General features: G+C 49.9%; 4 protein-coding genes across 4 annotated transcripts; 1 reads left to right on the plus strand and 3 right to left on the minus strand.

The window, feature by feature from the left end:
- Window positions 1-2,062: 2,062 nt before the first annotated feature.
- VC83_04869 (uncharacterized protein) lies at window positions 2,063-3,290 on the minus strand (the record flags this gene model as incomplete). Its single annotated transcript, XM_024468496.1, has 3 exons — window positions 2,063-2,841; window positions 2,893-3,026; window positions 3,235-3,290. 3 exons carry the CDS (start codon window positions 3,288-3,290, stop codon window positions 2,108-2,110), a joined length of 924 nt encoding a protein of 307 aa, XP_024323894.1. The 3' UTR covers window positions 2,063-2,107.
- Window positions 3,291-5,348: 2,058 nt separating this feature from the next.
- VC83_04870 (uncharacterized protein) lies at window positions 5,349-5,644 on the minus strand (the record flags this gene model as incomplete). Its single annotated transcript, XM_024468497.1, has 2 exons — window positions 5,349-5,578; window positions 5,629-5,644. 2 exons carry the CDS (start codon window positions 5,642-5,644, stop codon window positions 5,349-5,351), a joined length of 246 nt encoding a protein of 81 aa, XP_024323745.1.
- Window positions 5,645-5,681: 37 nt separating this feature from the next.
- On the minus strand, window positions 5,682-6,008 carry VC83_04871 (uncharacterized protein; the record flags this gene model as incomplete). The annotated part of the gene is made up of 1 exon (XM_024468498.1): window positions 5,682-6,008. One exon carries the CDS (start codon window positions 6,006-6,008, stop codon window positions 5,682-5,684), a length of 327 nt encoding a protein of 108 aa, XP_024323746.1.
- Window positions 6,009-7,642: 1,634 nt separating this feature from the next.
- On the plus strand, window positions 7,643-13,642 carry VC83_04872 (uncharacterized protein; the record flags this gene model as incomplete). Its single annotated transcript, XM_024468499.1, has 1 exon — window positions 7,643-13,642. The coding sequence occupies one exon, from the start codon at window positions 7,643-7,645 to the stop codon at window positions 13,640-13,642; it is 6,000 nt and encodes a 1,999-aa protein (XP_024323747.1).
- Between the last annotated feature and the right edge of the window lie 5,878 nt (window positions 13,643-19,520).

Raw genomic sequence — 19,520 nt, forward strand, 5'->3', positions numbered from 1 at the left:
CCTTCCCTTGCGCGAGCGGTGTGTGTGCGCTATTCGCCCTTCGTTGCATGCTCTGTATGCGTGCTTGATGCGCCTGCGCCGTCCCGGGGGTCTCCCAATTTGCTGCACAATAATCGCTCCACAATGGCCCGTGCGCGCGCGAGCGACAGGGGTCGCTCGCGTGGGGATTCCCAATTTGCACTACAGATACGGCCGCTTCTAGGGGTAGGGTTTTTACAGAGTAACTGAGTATTGGCCTCACTCACCGAGTCGAGTGAAAGGTTCAGCTACTCACCCAGCTGAGTAACCCACTGAGTGAGTGAGCCGAGTATTGGGCGAGTAGTGCGCAGCCTAGGCTCCACCTGCCCCTACCACTCGACAAATCCGAAATAACTCTCTCACTTAAACTCGTATCAGAAATCGGAGGTAGCCATTCTGTTCCGCTTGTAAACCTCTGTCAATGGTGGTGTCGAACGATAAATTCCGCCCGCTCCTGCAGAACATGTGACTCTTCTCATACCTAGCCCCCCACCACCCTTTGCCACCCATCGGAATCTGGAATACCTCGGCCATTTCAAGCCGTATCAAAAATCGGAAGACGTCATTTGATTCCCCTCGTAATTCTCCTTCAATGACGATATCGAACTTTATATTCTACCCATCGCTGCAGAAGCTATCGCCACTCACGTGCCATGCCCATACTGCACCCTTGCCACCCGGCGGAATCTGGGATATCTCCATCGTTTCAAACCGCATCGTAAATCGGAAGACGCCATTTTGTTCCCCTTGTAAATTTCTTTCAATTACAATATCGAACGTTTGATCTTGCCTCTCAGCTCTGCATTTATACCACTTCCCGTTCTATGCCCTCTTCTTCTTGCCACCCATCGAAATCCATTATAACACGATCATTTCAACTCGTATCAAAAATCGGAGGACGCCATTCGATTCCGCTTGCAAATCTCCCTTAATAACGATACTGAATGTTTGGTTTCGTCTGTTGTTGTAAAAGTTATTAGCCTCTGAAAACTATGCTCAGCCCCCCCCTGCCACTTACCGCCTGACAAGATCCGCCATAACTTGTTCGTTTCAACTCGTATCAACAATCGGAGTATGCCATTTTGTTCGTCTTGCAAAGTTGTCCAATTTCCCCTATCGAACGATAGATTTGATCTATCGCTGCAGGCGTTATTAGCCTTCATAAACTATACTCAGCCAGTCCCTCAGCCACCAAGCACCTGACGAAATCCGAAATAACTAACCCATTTTTTCTCGTATCAAAAAAAGGAGTACGCCATTTTGTTCCCCTTGCAATCCTCTTTCAATAACGCTATCGAACGTTAAGTTCAGCGCACTGCTGCACAAGTTATACCACGTCTCATATGTAACCACCCCCCTTGGCCTTCCTACCCACTGCCACCCGTCTAAATCCGGAATATCTTCACCAGTTGAACTCGGATCAAAACTTGGGATACGCCATTCGATTCCCCTTGTAAATATCTTCCATGGACGATACCGAACGTGAAGTTTCAGACGTCGCTGCAAAAGTTGGAATCCTTCTCACATGTTACCATGGGGCCCCATTTCCTGGGCCCGGCCCAACAAATCCGAAATAACTCACTCGTTTCAAGTCGTATCAAAAATCGTAAGAGGCCATTCGATTTCTCTTGCAAATCTCTTCCAATGACGATATCGAACGTTAAGTTTCCGCCGTAGCTGCAAAGGTTATAATCCCTCAGAGTAGGTGCTCCACCACCCCTACTGTCCCCCCAGCGAAATCTGCAATATCTCACCCGTCTCAACTCGTATCACAAATCGGAGTACGCCATTTGATTCGTCTTGCAAATCACTTTTATTAACGCTATCGAACGCACCATCTGCATGCCGCGTCAGGATATTACAATCCATCCTATAACATGCTCCCCCAATCACCCCTCCCATGCATCGCCCGACCAAAACCGGAATATCTCCACCATCTAAAGTCCGATCAACAATCGGAGTACGTCAATTTGTTCCCCTTGCAAAGCTGCACAGGAAACGTCAGCGAACGTTCCACTCGATTGCGAGACCGTCAACCTACCATCCCTGCAAGAACGTGAGTCCGGAAATGGACCAGGAGACAAGCCCTCTACTCCTCCTCACCTGGCTGCCAGTTGCTCTGCTTCGTGAAGAAGACGCACGAGTACCGCGTGCCCTCGAAGGGCGCGATCCAGTGCTCGAGGACTGCAGAGCGGAACAGGACAACATCCCCTGGCTGGAAGGGAATCCTATAGCCAAGGGCTGGCAGGCACAGCTCCCCTCCCTCAAACTCTGCAAAGCAGGCCATCGCGACCCAGCCATCGAGCACATCATGGTTGTCCTTGTGAGGCCCAACCTGGGCGTTTATCAGGATCGCGAGGCAGTGCCAGCAGCTCCTGTTGCTGAACTTGAAGACCTCCAGCTCAGGCGTGGCTGCACACTCGCCAAGGTAGTTCTGCCTGTACTGCTGGTAGGCCCTGGGATCGATCTCCTGGAAGAGCCTGCCTATGGTCTGCGCGAGGGGGGCCATGGTCTTGTAGAGGGCCAGCGTGGCCCCGAAGCCCGCTCCAGTCCTGCGCATGTCTGAGCAGAGGGTGGGAGGCGTGTGTGGCTGTCCTGTGGCATGCCACAGCCCAAGGTGGTAGACTCCCCACTTCTTCCCCTCGTGCTCAGCCTTCCTAGCCTGCTCCATCTCGTGCCTCTCGTCACTGCTGGGCTTTGGGGGTAGCGCGAGTGTCGTGTACTTCTCAATGGCATCAACCATGAGGCGGCAGAGGTCCTTGTTCCTGTCTGGGAGGCTCAGCCCCCCCCTCATGTAGACGAGGAGCTGCTCTGGGTCCTCGTCTGCAGAGTGGAAGACGGTGACAGGCTAGACGTCGAGGCCATCCTTCCCACCATCCTTAGGGATGCCCTGGAGCAGCGTGAGGTGCTTGCTGAGCTCGAGGCCCTCCTCCAGTGTGGTGGTGACCCTGGGGTTGGGTGGCGTGATGAGGTTGGTCCAGGCGAGATCTGTGGTGATGACTGTAACGCTGACTTCTAAACGATAGAAGACACAGAGGTTCTCTTGCGTAAAGGTTTACTTATCAGAGGAGGCAGGGGATCAGACACAAAGGCTTCAAGTAACACGTTACTAGTATATAACAAATACTGTATTGAGTTGAGCACGAAGCTCCTATCTAAGGAAATACTATCTACTTATATAGTGGCGTCGTGCCTAGTGGACTCTTGGGAACTCACTCGAGTCCTCGGAGTCCTGGACTCTTAGGACTCTTCTCATCATCCTGCGAGTCCATCACGTGCCTAGTGGACTCCTGGGAACTCACTCGAGTCCTCGGAGTCCTGGACTCTTAGGACTCTTCTCATCATCCTGCGAGTCCGTCACGTGATACTTTCGGAACTACTATTCCCCGCTGCCCCTCCAGGTACCAGGGCCGGTCTCATGCGACCTCCCTCCTTCCTGTCCTGTAGTTGGCCAGCCTTCTTGTTCCGTCGTAACAGGTCACTGCCAGCACACTACACCAACAGACACTTTAAAAGTGAAAACTACAAGTCCCCAAGCTGAGAAGCAAATACAAGATAAAGAAGCTCCGAAGCCAGCCCTCCAACCTCATTATAAGAACAAGAACAAATGCACTGTTACAATGATTGGAGCTGCACCATTCAATATGCTTCGGAAGCAGAAAGGAGCTAAGGTTTTTGCAGTATCATTTAAAGATATACTCGCTGAACAAGCAAAGGAGGAAACGAAAGAAATCGACCCAAAACTGATCCTCCCAAAGGAGTTCCATAAATATCTTGATGTGTTCTCAAAACAGGCTGCAGACAAGCTCCTGCCTCACAGATATGCAGACCATTACATTGTGTTAGAAGGGAACTCAAAACTAGGGCATGCACCACTCTATAACATGTCTTGGGAAGAGCTTGATCTTGTGAAGAAATACGTGGAGGACAATCTTACCAAAGGATTCATCGAAGCTAGCAAAGCACCATTTGCCTCACCTGTGTTATTTGTATGCAAACCAGGAGGTGGACTTCGATTTTGCGTAGACTATCGCAAACTAAATTGTTACGACGGAACAAGAAGGCTGGCCAACTACAGGACAGGAAGGAGGGAGGTCGCATGAGACCAGCCCTGGTACCTGGAGGGGCAGCGGGGAATAGTAGTTCCGAAAGTATCACGTGACGGACTCGCAGGATGATGAGAAGAGTCCTAAGAGTCCAGGACTCCGAGGACTCGAGTGAGTTCCCAGGAGTCCACTAGGCACGTGACGGACTCGCAGGATGATGAGAAGAATCCTAAGAGTCCAGGACTCCGAGGACTCGAGTGAGTTCCCAAGAGTCCACTAGGCACGACGCCACTATATAAGTAGATAGTATTTCCTTAGATAGGAGCTTCGTGCTCAACTCAATACAGTATTTGTTATATACTAGTAACGTGTTACTTGAAGCCTTTGTGTCTGATCCCCTGCCTCCTCTGATAAGTAAACCTTTACGCAAGAGAACCTCTGTGTCTTCTATCGTTTAGAAGTCAGCGTTACACAGATGCTTCGAAGCATGGAGACCAGAAGTTGAGGGCACAGCAATGCCAGTCCAAGTTTTGTCAGATCACAAGAGTCTTGAATACTTCATGACAACAAAGAAGCTTACTCGAAGGCAAGCTCGATGGGCTGAGTTTCTGTCAAGGTTTAACTTTCAAATTATATATCGACCTGGGAAACAGAACGGAAAAGCAGATGCATTAACTCGAAGACCAGGAGATAGACCAGAATGGAACGAAGAAGATGACCGCCAAAAACAACAACTTCAAACCCTGCTACCACTCAAGAGACTCCATCCAGACCTGCTAAAACGCTCTAATTGGCCTGATCAGGCAATGTAAAGCCAGAGCCTGTCGGAGACTGCTAAAACGCTCTAATTGGCACTGACGGGGAACAGGATTTCGGGAGCAGGAACCATTCGGCAAGACAGTGGATTCGACAGCGGCGGAATCGGCTGGAAACGAAGTGCGTATGGATGAGATAGGACAAGCGGGGGGTATCGGCACAGGATGATGGGGGCAGGCGTAAGTGAAACCTCAATTTCATTATAAAATCTACTGCTAATTATAATCACGATAGAAATCGAGCGGATGTACTCGAACGGGCCGATTAGTCAAGTATCATTCTTCGGCGAGCTTCTTTTAAATACAATTCAGAGCAGCCATCAATGGAGAAAAGAAAGGGGGTTAGGAGAATCAACAACAAATTGCTGGATTACAATGATACCCCGGGACCCGAACGAAGATATTTCCATCACGATATGGCTTGGCCGTAGAGACGGACATCGAGGAAACGCGGCATTGATGGTGGAGCCTACTTGGTCTTCTCCATCTTCACCCATGCCCAAATAACTTCGACAACGAAACCTTTGGGGATTTCGAGGGCGTCAGCCGTTGTGTATCTCTTCGTAGTATCCGCCACATTTGCTGGATCGTAGATCATGATCTCCTCGCCGTTACCCGTCAACCATCTCGTCTCTTCTGCTTCCTCAAAAAAAAATTGGGCAAATACCCCAATACTCCTTGAACTGCTTTCTCTCCATGCTAGATATGACAATATTAGCTTTTGATATGCACCTGAGACGAGTTCTGACGAACCTTTGCGCACATGATGAACGGCTGTGTGATATTGTGTTGCCCAGCTCCCTCAGGTGTGCCTGAAGATGAATGGGAGATCGTGAGTCCGTCTTGTTTCGTTTAAAACTGCTATATACAAGCCAGATACTACTGGTCTGCTAGAGGAGAGGTCGAAGATATAACGGACCGCCTTGCTGGCTCTGATATTGCCTCTGATGCGGTTGCTCCAAAGCTTTGTCAATAAGCGGTATGTTGTGGTGGTGTATAGGCGAAGAAGGGCGATATGAGTAGCGGCCTGCACCCTGATAGATTTTGTCGCGCTCAATATGCGAAATGATGATTTATTTGAGGAAATAAACTCGTCGTCTGCGGGGCACAAGTGGTAAGGGCTTGACATGTGATTTGCTCGGCAATCCGACGCTGACCGAAAACACTGTAGTCAGGCGGTTAGGTTGCAATGCCTTGGGACTATGAATGCCTTCAGGCTGAAAGAGCTTTGACGACCTCACAAAATCCAAAGAATAAAATGTTTGAAGTCCAGTGAAATCAATCGCTTTAGTTGCTCTCTCTGGAGCGAACGAAATAGCGTGGACTCATGCGCATCGCCCCACAGTATGTAAGTGTCATGACATCAACGCGGCGTGGCCTCAGTGGTGTGGCCAACCGATCTCCGTCAGCATACCACAAGTTTCGAGAGAGACACTCCGTAACTTACAGCGTATCAAAGTTCCAGCCACACATGTCAAGGTCACGGTTGTGGCACGACCCGTGACCAATTACGGAGCGCAAAATCCGCAGAATCCCCAGTGTACCCCTGAACTTCCCCAAGGCACATTCGACGCTCAATCCGGTAACCTCTCCAAGAAAAATCTTGAAAGAGATAGAATACCATCCTCATCCTCACCATCATCAAGTCGCCATCATTGTCATCTCTCCCCAATATCCTTCATCTTCGCAGTCGAGCTCTTGCTTTGCACGCCATCACCTTCTCCTACGACTCGAGCGAATGTGTACTCCTTCCGTGTCGCGTCCATCAACAATGTCATTTCTTTAGATCTGTGCTCGCCAACATTTCCTCACGTCGCGTCAGGATATTGTAGATCCTCCTTCCAGACTCCAGCAGTCGACTAGACGTTTGCCAGAGAAGACGAAGCTGCAGACGACTTCGATATCGTTTGCGCTCGTCTCACAACGCCAGGTGTGCTCCTCCGATCCGTCGAAAAACCGTGGTTGCTCGATGGTTAACACCGCCTCTCCCATCTAGCAAATATTTCGCTCTCGTCGTCACCGTCTTCGTCGCGCGCGGCTCCCGTTACTTCGATAGACTTCATACCCGCGACGCCCGAATCCGACGACTTTGTGCCTGGTTCGCCCGCATTCTCTTCGAGCTCGACGGCGGAAGGAGGCTCCTCTCCTATTCTTCCGCCCCTGCCACAGCCGACCATCAACGGTCGCAGCCTCAACCTCTCCCGCACTCCGCCTTCCGAGTCCCGTACGGAATCCAGCCGCTACTTTACGAGCTGGGGCTCTCCATACCAGGAACCGGCAGACCCAGTCCCCGCTCGCCCGCATCGTGGGACTTTGAGCAGTGATACTTCCGAAGACTCGCCTCTCAGGAGATTAGACTTCCACTCTCTGCACCTTCGACCCCCGCCTAGCTTTCTCCGTTCCGCTACAGAACCTCTCGCTGCTCCTGTGAGCGCCAGCGTATTATTTAATCGAGCTCGCAGACCGACTCGAGGCTTGACTGAAGATTGGATCAGACAGCATACCGCAGCAGAAGATACAGAGATTGAGCGATTAGCGTGGCTCAGTGACAGCAATAAATCCGAAGAGAAAGGGTACTCTTCACTGAGTAGCTCTGAGGCCGAAGATCAGCTTGAGGAATACGAATTTGGACAAAAGACGCCAACACTAAAAAGCTTTCTTGAGCGACGCTATAGCAAGCACGAAAGCCGACGCTATCTCAGAGGCCCTAGCGCGGAGACTATCCGACCAAGGGACATTTCCAGATACAAAGCGCCTACCAGTATGACTTCCTCGGCGAGTTATGAGACGGCCGAGCAGTCTGTGGCTGGCCTTGTCGCACAAGACGGTGTCTTTGCTGCCTCGCACGACACCCCGCCACCAACTGTAGACAAGCCGCTTCCGACCCCTCCGGCGGATAGCGCCTCGAATTGGCGTGCAGCGGCGCTGCCTATGGCGAGCGACGTGGCTCTTGAAGACCTTGCACCAAAACTAATCCCATCCCCAAACCCTGAGCCAAGGTTGAAGACCAAAGTGCCTTGGGGAAAGAAGAACATATCCATTCTCCTGCCATTAGACGAGGATCGCGGGAAAGAAGGCAAGGGCCCTAAACCATTAACTGAAAAGGATGTCATCTCGATGCTGCGCGACTGGGAGCAGCTCCGCTACAATGTCATGGGCTTCAACCTCGACGCCAACGGTGCGCCGCATGAAGCAGTGTCCCAAGGGCAAAGCCGAGGCATATGGCCAGATGCAACTGAGATTCGTCTTGAACGGGACGCCCGTGATTTCAGAATCAGCATTCCTGACAGACGACACTGGGATGCATATGTGGACGAGCTGAAAGAGGCCAAGTTACGAGCTCTTGGAGTATCACTTGGTGATGAAGATCCTATCCCGACACCTTCACCCGCTCCGACGCTGAGCCGTCAAGCTTCGGCGCAGTATGGATTACCCTTCCAGCCTCCGCTCCCACCATCATCTGCTGCCAGCAGCCATGGTACGCAGCCGTCCAAGCTCTTTTCGCCGCCATTGCTTCCTGGCGCTGGTCCTGCAACGGGACAGAGCTCATTTGTGGGATCCACCGCGTCAACATCATCACACGGCCATATACTGGGGAAGTTTCACAACCCACACCAATCGATTTCATTCTCTGGCGGGGAACACCCATTCGGGTCGCCCTACGGTGGCTCACAACAGCAGTCCCCTGTCCCATCATCTCCTCAACAGATGCTATATCAATGCATGCATCGTGGTGGTTCTCCATCTGTGCATAATTTTGGTGGATTTCCTTCCTTGGGTTTGCCTTTGCCACAGGACGGGTATTTCCCGAACGAGGCCGCCCCAATCGTCGCTCAAGCCCAGCGACAGTTCTCCAACCAAATGTCGTTCCATCAAGTCCAGCAGTCCGTTTCAAGACAGTCCCCACGACTACAAGAGTTTCAGGCGGATAGCGAGAAGAGCGCTTCGAAGACTCCCGAAGCCAGTCAGCCTGCTCATCGCCTCAACCTGAGTGACAGTCTACAAAAGGAAATTGAAGATGCAGAGTATCATTTGGAGGAACAATTTGAACGTCAATTGGATCACGATGACTACAGTGCTCACTCGGAGCGAGCCCCTGTATCGCCTCCACAAGAGGAGCAGCAGCAGGAGAAACCCAAACCGGCCTTAGCAGGCTTGAGTGCCTCCAAATATGCTGACGAAGACGGGCCGGTTTTATACCACCCGCAACCCCATAGCCGAGGCCATTCCCTTTCTCAGCGTCCATACGATGGAGAAAGTGCCAGCCCCATACTCGCCTCTGAGCCTGCCAAACAGGACACGTCTGAGGGCTCCACCAATCCAAGTGCGCTAGGCACCCCCAAATTGGCCAACAGCACCATCCACCAAAGATCTCAGTCCATTGCCACCAACCCATGGGTAGACTCTGAGCCAACCTCAGGTGCTGAAAAGGCCAGTCGCGGACACGTGTCCAAGGCTTCAACATCTAAGCTGAACGTGGCGGCGCCAGAGTTCAAGTTCAACCCCGCATCTGCCTCTGAGTTCAAATTCAACCCAGCTGCGTCGTCAGAGTTCAAGTTTAATACCGCTAGCACGTTCACGCCTAGCAAAGCCATCTTTGCCGCCCCGCAGCCGAAAGTGTCAGCCTTTAATACCACATTCCAGCCGATCAGTCCCAGTCCAGCGTCACCTCCAGTCACATTTGGTAGTAGAAAGATCAACGTCAATGCTGCTCTATTCACGCCGGGCCAAAGCGAGTTCAGCTTCTCCTCGTCGGGACCCATGTTTAGACCTGACGCACCCGAGTTCACTCCGCTGGCTTCGTACATGCCTGATTCGGCTGGCAGCTCTGCTGAAACGCCTGCAAACCTTAGATCGTCCATCTTTGGCAACATCAGCATGACCCTGTCCGACATAATCAAGCAGCCCAAAAAGTCCAGGGCCATCCCAATCATTCGGCCAGACACTTCGTCTGGCAAGAGTGGAGACGAGGACGGTCACATCACGCAGGGAGACGGCCGATTCAAGAGGTCGACGGCAGATGTAGGCGATGGTGATCCAGTTCCACTATTTGCGCAGCCTGCCATGCCACTCCAAGAGACCACCCAAGAGCAGTCCCCACCAAAGGATGCAACTCCAGTAACAGCCAAACCAATTGACAAAGAGAACGCCTCGCCAATGGACCAGGAGCAAAAGCCCCTTCGCATTGTACCAGTACCGGAGCGTGCTCTGCAGAATCAAACCCGCAGTCGATTCGAAGACTCACCGGACTATGAAGGCAAGGCCTGGGCTCCATACAAATGGCAGCAACAGGAGGATGCCGTCGACTTCAGCAGGTCCAACCCTCACTCTATCGGCAGCGCCCCATTCAAGGTCTTCGACCAAAACGTCCCAGAAGAGGAGCCTGCTGCACCCGCGCCATCGGCTGAAAGCAATGACCACAAGAGGCATAAAAAAAACTCGCTGTCTGCACTTGCAAAACCATTTCAATTCGGGACAAACTGGTTCGGAACTGAACCGACTGAGCCTGAGGCGTCAGCTCCTACCAATCCATTCACATATGTTGCCCCCGAGCCCGCAAAAGTCACTCGTGGACCCCGCAAGGGGCTTGCAAGCTCAAGATACGCGGACCCAACCCTCTCGCCACCACCACAACGAAGTGAGGTCGCCGCAGAGGTCGATGCCAGCGATCCTGAAATACCAACGTCGGAAGAAACCGCACCACAAAGCCCAGCAGCTTACGACGGCGCTTCTTACATTGGTACCCCGCCTCGGGAGGCTTCATTCGAGGAGATAGATGATATCATGCGCCACATCAACGAGGCCGACTCGTCCATGGGTGCTGTCCGACACGTAACGGAGTCTTCGCAGCGGCCCGTCAGCTCGGAGCAAACACTGCAGATGCCGCACAGCGAGTCGTCTCCTATTCGCCTTCATCCACAAAACCTGATGCGCAGCGATGCTCCGAGTCCTAGCCCGCGACGCTTTCAGGCTCTACCTGGAGGCCGTGGACAACGAGTCTTCTCGAGGGTTGAAGACGACCCATTCGTGTCCCACTCGCCAATTGCCAGGGCATTCGAGACCTCTCCTGTTCACCACCTCAATGGTGATGAGAGCGTTGAGCCAAGCGACTGGGACAGCGTTTTGGATCGCGACGACGAGTCTAAATTCAACGCTCGATCTCAATTCTTTGACAGCCATGTCAATGATATCGTCGGCGGCATACTGGCCGAAAAGCTAGGGCCCATGCAGCAAGCGTTGCAGGTCATTCAGCTGTCACTTGCAACCTTACGGCCACCTTCGAGCCGCGGAGCCCGCCGCAGTATGTCTGCCGAATTCCAGGAAAGCGATGCCGATGATGAAGACGACGACGAGGGTCATCGCCGATCACTCAGTCCCAGGAAGGATCGGAAGCTTGACAAGATGCGAAGCATGATCGCTGAAGCATTTGCAGAGCACCACTCGGTGCAGCGTGCTACGAGCCAGCCCGTCGAGAACGTTCAGGGACACTCTGAAGTCCTACAGGCCCTCAAGGAGCTTCAAGGCCAGTTTAGCCAACCCAAGCATACTGATGTCGACTTCCGCAATATTGTCGAAAGTTCCATTGAGAGCCGGATGCCGGTTGACCCAGTCGTCGACGATGCTGCGCAAGCCAAGATCGCCGAGCTAGCAGCAAAGGTTTCTGAAATGACGGCCAAGATTACATCCGCCGACGAGAAGATGGAGCTGGAGGTCATGAACCGCCGCACTGCCGAGGATCGTCTGTCTGAGGTTCAAAGGCTTCTCCGAATCTCTTCTGGGGAAGAGGTGCGACTCCGAGAGTCGCTTGCGGAGCGCGATAAGAAGGTCAAGACTTTGGAGGACACGAGAGCCAAGAATGCAATGAGGTCGAATCTGCTCGAGGCCAGCTCACAAAACTCGCAGAAAAATCACTCCGACCTCACCAACAGAATCGCCGTGTTGGAGAAAGACATTGCAGATGCTCGCCAGCAAGGCCGTCAATGGGAATTTGAGACCCAAAAGGCCACTGAGATGGCCAACACGAGCAAGGACGATGCCGAGAAAGCGACTGCAGAGTCAACTGCCCTCAGACGTGCAGTCGAGAGCCTCAAGCTTCAAATTCAGGAGAGCCTCCGCGTCCGGGATAACTTCCGCAACAAGCTGGGCAACCTGCAAGATGATATGGCCAGGGCAGCCCAGGAAGTGTCACAGGAGAACGCCCAACGCGCAAAGAAGGAGCAAGCTCTTATTGCGCGACAGGAAGTCCTTGACGCCAGGCTGCAAGCTGAGGCGCGTACCAGAGAGCGCCTTGAGAAGGAGATTGAGAGGCTTGAAGCTGGTGAACGCGAAGGCATTCGCGCCGTTAATGACTCAAAGAAGCTGGATATTCTCGTAGTTAATCTTGAGAATGAGCTCAATGCAGCCGAGAAGAACGTCCTGCGCCACAAACGCGAGTTTGAAGAGGCTCGCGAGTCCGGCTTGAGCGAAGTCAAGCGAACCAGGAATTATATGCAGGCCGAAATTGAATCGGCCAACAACCAAGTCAATATCGTCAGACAAGACCTCGAGGACCAACTTGCGAGAGTCAGAGCAGACTTGGACCACGTCAAGCTTGATGCGGATACTGCCCGAGAGAGGCATGACATGCTGCTAGAGGAGGCAACAGAGTCCAAGGCCAAGGAACTGAATGAACTCATTCGCCGCCACCAAGACCAGATGGAGGATATTCAAACCCAACATGAGCGCCAGCTCAGCAATACCATCGAAGACGCACAACGATCTGAGCAGCATCTTCTTGAGAGGCTGAGCCTGTCATCTGCCAAGACAGAGCACCTTCAAGACCGAGTTGCTCATGTTGAAGAGAAGCTTGAGGTTACCAAAGCGGCCGCTCTTGCTGCCGCACAAGCCGCCCGAACCGTCAAGGACTCTACCCAAACACCTGCCCTGTCAATGAAGCTTCCCGAGAAGGTGTCCCCACAAGCTCTCCGCGAGTCCATCATGGTCCTCCAAGAGCAGCTCCAGAACCGCGAACAGACAATCGAGTCGCTTGAGCACCAGCTCGCCGGTGTCGATCTCGATGCGCCAACCAAAATAGCAAAGCGCGACGATGAGATCATATGGCTCCGTGAGCTTCTTGCTGTACGTGTTGGTGATCTTCGGGATATCATCAACACCATCGGCGAGGCGGGATTCAACCCGGAAACCGTCAGGGCAGCCGCCATTCGCCTTCAGGCAAATCTCCAAATGGAGGAGCAAGAGCGCGAGCGGGCGATCAGCGGCGGCTCGGCCATCAACTTGCCAAACATAACTGCCAGCATCCGCGAGGCAGCATCGCCTCGCGTTGCGCAGGTCGTCGGACCGATGGCAGCTGCGTGGGGTAGCTGGCGCAAGACTCGCGAAGGTCTCCAGCCAGCCAGAGCTAGCCCAGCAGCAACAGTAGCGTCGGGTGCTCAGAGCTTTCTCTCCGGCTTGATGACCCCGCCAGCCACAACAGTACGCCAAACTGCGCCCCCACCACAGGCCCAGCCTAGTGCGTTCCAGAACACAGGCCGCAGGCTCGCTGCTACTCAAATGGCAAGAGAACGGGCAAGTCCGAGGAAGGAGCTTGCCAAGGGAAAGGCGCGTGCCGCCAGCGCCGATGGGCCGCCAGCGACTCCCCCGATGATGCACAAAAGCAACTACGACGCTGATGCACGGGCAGAGGATTACAGTGACGCCGGATTTTATGATGATGATGAGAGTACCGTCGATGAGACAATGTTTGGAGCGAATCTAGGGAGGTGATAGCCCCGCCTTAATATCTATCAAAACTTTTTCCTTTGTCATAGTGTAGAGAACAGAAAGAGATACCCCGAGCAAGCGCAAGCGAGTGCGATATCTTAAGCAGATTGTTATAATTAGGCTTTCTTTGTACCGTATATTTTGCAAAAGGTTGGCAGACGAGTGGGTTAGATACTCACGGTAATGAACATAATTTTTATATCAAATAACGTATTTCACAAGCGAGTGGCCACCACAAGCGAGTGGCCACAGTAAAGACGAAGACGCGTCAGCACTTTGAGAAGCATACAAAGGCCCAGAGTGTTGGTGGTTATCGCTTGTTAGTCCTTGATGGTCATGAGAGCCACCACTCAGATGAGTTTGAGGAGTACTGCAAGGAACACAACATTATTACGCTTTGTATGCCTGCTCACTCTTCTCATCTACTCCAGCCACTTGATGTTGGCTGTTTCGGCCCGTTAAAGCAGGCCTATGGTCGGCAAATTGAAGATATGATGCAGGCTCATATTTCTCATATTACAAAGGATGACTTCTTTCCTGCCTTCCACGCTGCATTTAACACTACAATGACGGAAAGTAACATTCGAGGCGGGTTCCGAGGGGCAGGGCTTCTTCCATTTGACCCTGAGAGAGTGATATCTACACTTGATCTTAAGTTAAGGACACCAACGCCTCCAAGCTCCCGCCCAGGTACTGCTCAACCTTGGGTTTCTCAGACACCAAACAACCCAATTGAAGCTATGTCACAGTCTACATTTATTAAAACTCGGATTTCACGCCATCAAAATAGCTCTCCAACCTCAATCTATGCAGCTGTTGACCAGTTTACAAAGGGTGCATCGCAAATAATGCATCAATTAGCACTGCTAAAGGGAGAGAACCAAAACCTACGACAGGCAAATGAAGTACTAAGCAAGCGCCGGAGAGCTAGGAAAACACGACTACAGCAAGGAGGATCACTTAGTCAACAAGGGGCGCAAGAGCTACAGGATGAGAGGGATGTTGTGCAGCAGGTAGAGCAGGAAATAAGGGCAAGCCGTGGTCGGAAGCCAAGGGAAGAAACCCGTGCCCGTCGCTGTGGCAAGTGTGGTGAGACTGGGCACAATGCGCGCACGTGTCAGATTGTAATAGACACCTCTGAGGAAGAGGACTCCGAGTAGTTTCAATTGATTTCTAATGTTGTGGTAGATTTATCGCAATGTTTGTCGTGAGGGTAGATAATTTTGGCGCTTTCGCTTGTTTGGCGCTTTCGCTATACATGTACGTTATGCAAATGTTAACTATATTAATTAATAACTATTAAATTAACGTAACGTGCATGTATAACGAAAGTGCCAAACAAGCGAAAGTGCCAAAATCATGCGGTGACCAACCCCCCCAACTAAATGTTAAATTCCTCCACAACAAAACATGCGCCATAAAAATGATGAAAGCAAATTAGTGCTAGCTATCCAAGCTATGCAAAGCGACCCAAATTTGTACCTTCGAGTTGCAGCTAGGATCTATTCCGTAGACCACCGCAAGCTATGTCACCGTTTACAAGGCGTACCTTCACGACGCGATATCCAAGCCAACTTACGGAAATTAAGTAACCTAGAGGAATCAGTTCTTGTTCAGTATATACTTGACTTAGCTGCTAAAGGGTTCCCTCCTCAGTTGTCTATTGTTGAAGATATGGCAAATCGACTACTTGCAACACGCGACGCGCCACACGTCGGGTCACGTTGGGCTTCAAACTTTGTTAAGCGCCATGTAGAGCTCCGGACACGCTTCCAGCGAAAATACGACTACCAGAGGGCTAAGTGCGAAGATCCAGAAGTCATTCGTGGCTGGTTTGAGCTTGTATGGAACACAATTCTAAAGTATGGCATCAACAATGCAGATATCTACAACTTTGATGAGACTGGGTTTATGATGGGCGTCATCTCAAGCGCAACGGTAGTAACGAGCTCAGATGGGCGGGCAAAGGCAAAAAAGGTGCAGCCTGGCAATCGGGAATGGGTTACAGTAATCCAAGGCGTTAGTTCTCATATTATTCACATTACTAAGGATGACTTCTTTCCTGCCTTCCACGCTGCATTTAACATTGCAATGACAGAAAGCAATATTCAGGGAGGGTTCCGAGGTGCTGGGCTTCTTCCATTTAGCCCTGAGAGTGTAATATCTACACTTGACCTTAGGTTTAAGACGCCAACACCTCCAACCTCTCACCCAAACACCGCTCAACCATGGGTTTCTCAGACACCAAATAACCCAACTGAAGCTGTATCACAGTCTACTTTCATTAAAAACTGAATTGCGCATCATCAAAATAGCTCTCCAACCTCAATCTATGCAGCTGTTGACCAGTTTACAAAGGGTGCATCGCAAATAATGCATCAATTAGCATTGTTAAAAGCAGAGAACCAAAACCTGCGACAGGCAAATGAAGTGCTAAGCAAGCGCCGGAGAGCTAAAAAAACACGACTACAGCAAGGAGGATCACTTAGTCAACAGGTAGCACAGGAGCTACAGGACGAGAGGGACGTTGTGCAGCAAGTAGAGCAAGAAATAAGGGCAAGTAGTGGTCGGAAGCCAAGGGAAGAAACCCATGCACGTCGCTGTGGCAAGTGTGGTGAGACTGGACACAATGCGCGCACTTGTCAGATTGTAATAGACAGGTCTGAGGAAGAGGACTCCGAGTAGTTTTAATTAATTTATATTGTTGTGGTGGATTTATCGCAATTCTTATGGGGTAGTCGCGATATTTTGGCACTTTCGCTTGTTTGGCACTTTCGTTATACATGCACGTTAACCATATAATATTTATCAAACTATAGTAATAATTAATAGTAACATTAGTAGCTGCTATTAATGCTTAATTAAACTCATATCAAATATAAGTCATAACTAATTGACTACTCTATGATCGATTTTGATTGAATAATATGATATCACTTGTAAATATAATATCACGTGTAAATATAATCACGTGTAAATATAATCACGTGTAATTATAATCACGTGTAATTATTTAACAGTGTGTAAATGGAACTATTATAGTTATACTATTTTCAACTTATACCTCAAAATGCATGTACAGTAACGTTATTATATTCGATTGCACTTAAAGCTATTCCTAATAACATATCATGTGATGACATGTGGTGGCCCCCACTTATAATGTAAAAGACTGGACTGGACCGGACTGTTCTTAGGAAAGACCGAACGGTCTAGTCTTTTAAACAGTCCTCAATTTTCGCAAACAGTCCACACTCTAAAAAAAGACTGGACTATTATCAGTCCGGTCTTTTAAAGGGACCTCAACTTTAGCAAACAGTCTACACTCTAAAAAAAAGACTAGAATGTTATCAGTCCGGTCTTTTTGTCTCACGGTCCAGTCCTAAAAAAAAAGACTGGACCGTAAAACAGTCCTCACTCAACATTAAAAGACCGGACCGGACCGGACCGTGGCCAGTCTACCCACCATTACACCCATTACCTCTTCTCAGAAACCAGAGAGCTTTAAAGACTATACACCCTCAGCAACACTTCTTAAAGCATTCAAAGATGCTTACAACCACGATACCTTTGCCAAAAGAACTTTGGAATACCTCCAGAAGAAAGGTTCCTCTCTTGAGAAAGTTGGACTACAGAATTTCTCAAAAAATCAGCATGGACTTCTCTTATTCAAGAACTATATCTATGTCCCAAGGGATAAACGATTACAGCTACACCTCCTACAGCAGTTCCATGATGCTCCAGCTGCAGGGCACTTTGGCTTTGCAAAAACTTATGAACTTCTAACAAGAAAGTTCTACTGGCCTAGTCTAAGGACTACTCTTCAAGACTATATATCTTCTTGCACTACTTGCAACTTGAACAAACCTACACGGCAAAAGCCCTATGGCCTCTTGCAGCCTCTACCTATACCAGAACGCCCATGGGACTCCATATCCATTGACTTTATAGTCAAGTTGCCTCCTTCTATCCCAAAAGGGGGTGCTACCCCTTATGACTCTATCCTTGTGGTGGTAGAAAGGCTCACAAAAATGGCACACTTTGAGCCTTGCAATGAGACTATCACAGCTTCTGAACTTGCGTGGCTATTCCTCAAGGTGGTCTTTAAATATCATGGAATTCCTGGACACTGGATCTCAGATAGGGGAGCAGTTTTCACTTCAAACTTTTTTAAGGAGTTCTCTAAACTCTTAAACATGGAACAATGCTTTTCTACAGCTTATCACCCTCAAACAGATGGCCAGACAGAGAGAGTCAACTCTGTACTTGAACAATATCTAAGAATTTATACAAACTATGCCCAAGACAACTGGGCAGATCTTCTCCATCTTGCAGAATTTGCTTACAACAACACAATCTCTAACACCACAAAAGAGACGCCTTTCTATGCAAACTATGGTTATCACCCTAGGTTTGAAGTGGCAGAACTGAATTGTCCTGAAAATTTCAAAAACCTTAGGGTTAGTTATGATATGCCGTGATGTATGTAGCATAAACAGATGTAGTAGAAGAGTTTGCAGCAATCGTTGAGTAGTATTGCTTCTGTTGTTGGTGTGATAAGCCAAGATATGTATGGTGACTTGTAGGTTTGAGGAGGAGATTTCTAAGTTTGCTCTTGAGTTTGATAGCAAACTGAGTGCAACGAATGTCAGTATGACATCTATGATTCATTACATGACATCAATCCTTAGTTACTGGGCTAATACTACACATGACATATCTCTATCAACTAGAGGCCTAGGAACATGAACGATAGCTCCCAAAGCTTCTACAACCATCTATGATTCATTACACGTCATCGCTCCTTAGTTACCCACAAGATTGGTTAAGTTATGACATAATTTGTCTATAGGGGTACTCTGACCTTGGACCTCCTTTCACTTCCTATAGGCTAGGAACCTAGGAGATGGTTCTATGGGATTCTCTTACGTCGACTACAGTTACCAAGCGTGGTTAGTCATGGAAAGTCTTGGAAAATGAGAGAACTACACTCCTTTAGCATAAATAGGATTGCCCTTTCCTTAAGAAAGAGCAAGCAGACAATACAGTAAATCGACTATCACATACTTCCACGTCTTTTCCAAGCTTCCAAGCATTGATCTTGTTACTCCTTGTTTCTGAAAAGTCAGTGAGGTGCTAACCTCTGACTTATCCCTGAGTTCTCAGACTCAACATTTGTACAACTTGTCTAAACCACTTCACTACATCATACACTTTATTGCTGCGTTGTGGAATAGTCTAAGCTATGACCCTTTGGCTCTTTTTCCTAAGACAGTGTGTTGTCTTAGTAAATTCATCCCTTCCTTGGGTGGCTAGATTCTCACATCTGGTGCACCCACCATTACAATACACTCCAGGCATACTATATAAGGAGCAAACAGTGCTCCAATGGGCAGCGACTAAATCAAAGCAATGCAAATGCACACTCGCTGCTTTAGTAAGGAAGGGAGCAGATATCTACGTCGAAGGCCTACTCGGTACACTCTTACGCGATGTAGCAGCTTGGGGGGACGAGGACGCTACAAAACTACTCGTCAGATCTGGCATACACCCGTGGACAGTTGTCCATAGCGCCACACCCCTTGTCTACAAATCAGAAAGTGGGCACGAATCAATCGTTCAATATCTCCTCAATGATGCTTTGAATATATGGCAGCGAGACGCGCCTCAGCATACTATGACCTTTGAGGAATCGAATTGGGTGACTATAGTATGGGACGGGACAGAATGACAATGGATCCTCCACGAGGCCCTTAGTCGTGCAGCTGGGCGCGGTCATCTAGCAGTTATCGAGCTCTTGTGTCAGCATGTAGACGTCTCTAATTCCTATATGAAGGGGATCACACTCACTACGAGCGCGTCTATAGGGGGGTCAACAGAA

The sequence above is a fragment of the Pseudogymnoascus destructans genome, assembly GCF_001641265.1.
Source record: "Pseudogymnoascus destructans isolate 20631-21 unplaced genomic scaffold scaffold_11, whole genome shotgun sequence".
Lineage (NCBI taxonomy): Eukaryota > Fungi > Ascomycota > Leotiomycetes > Thelebolales > Thelebolaceae > Pseudogymnoascus > Pseudogymnoascus destructans.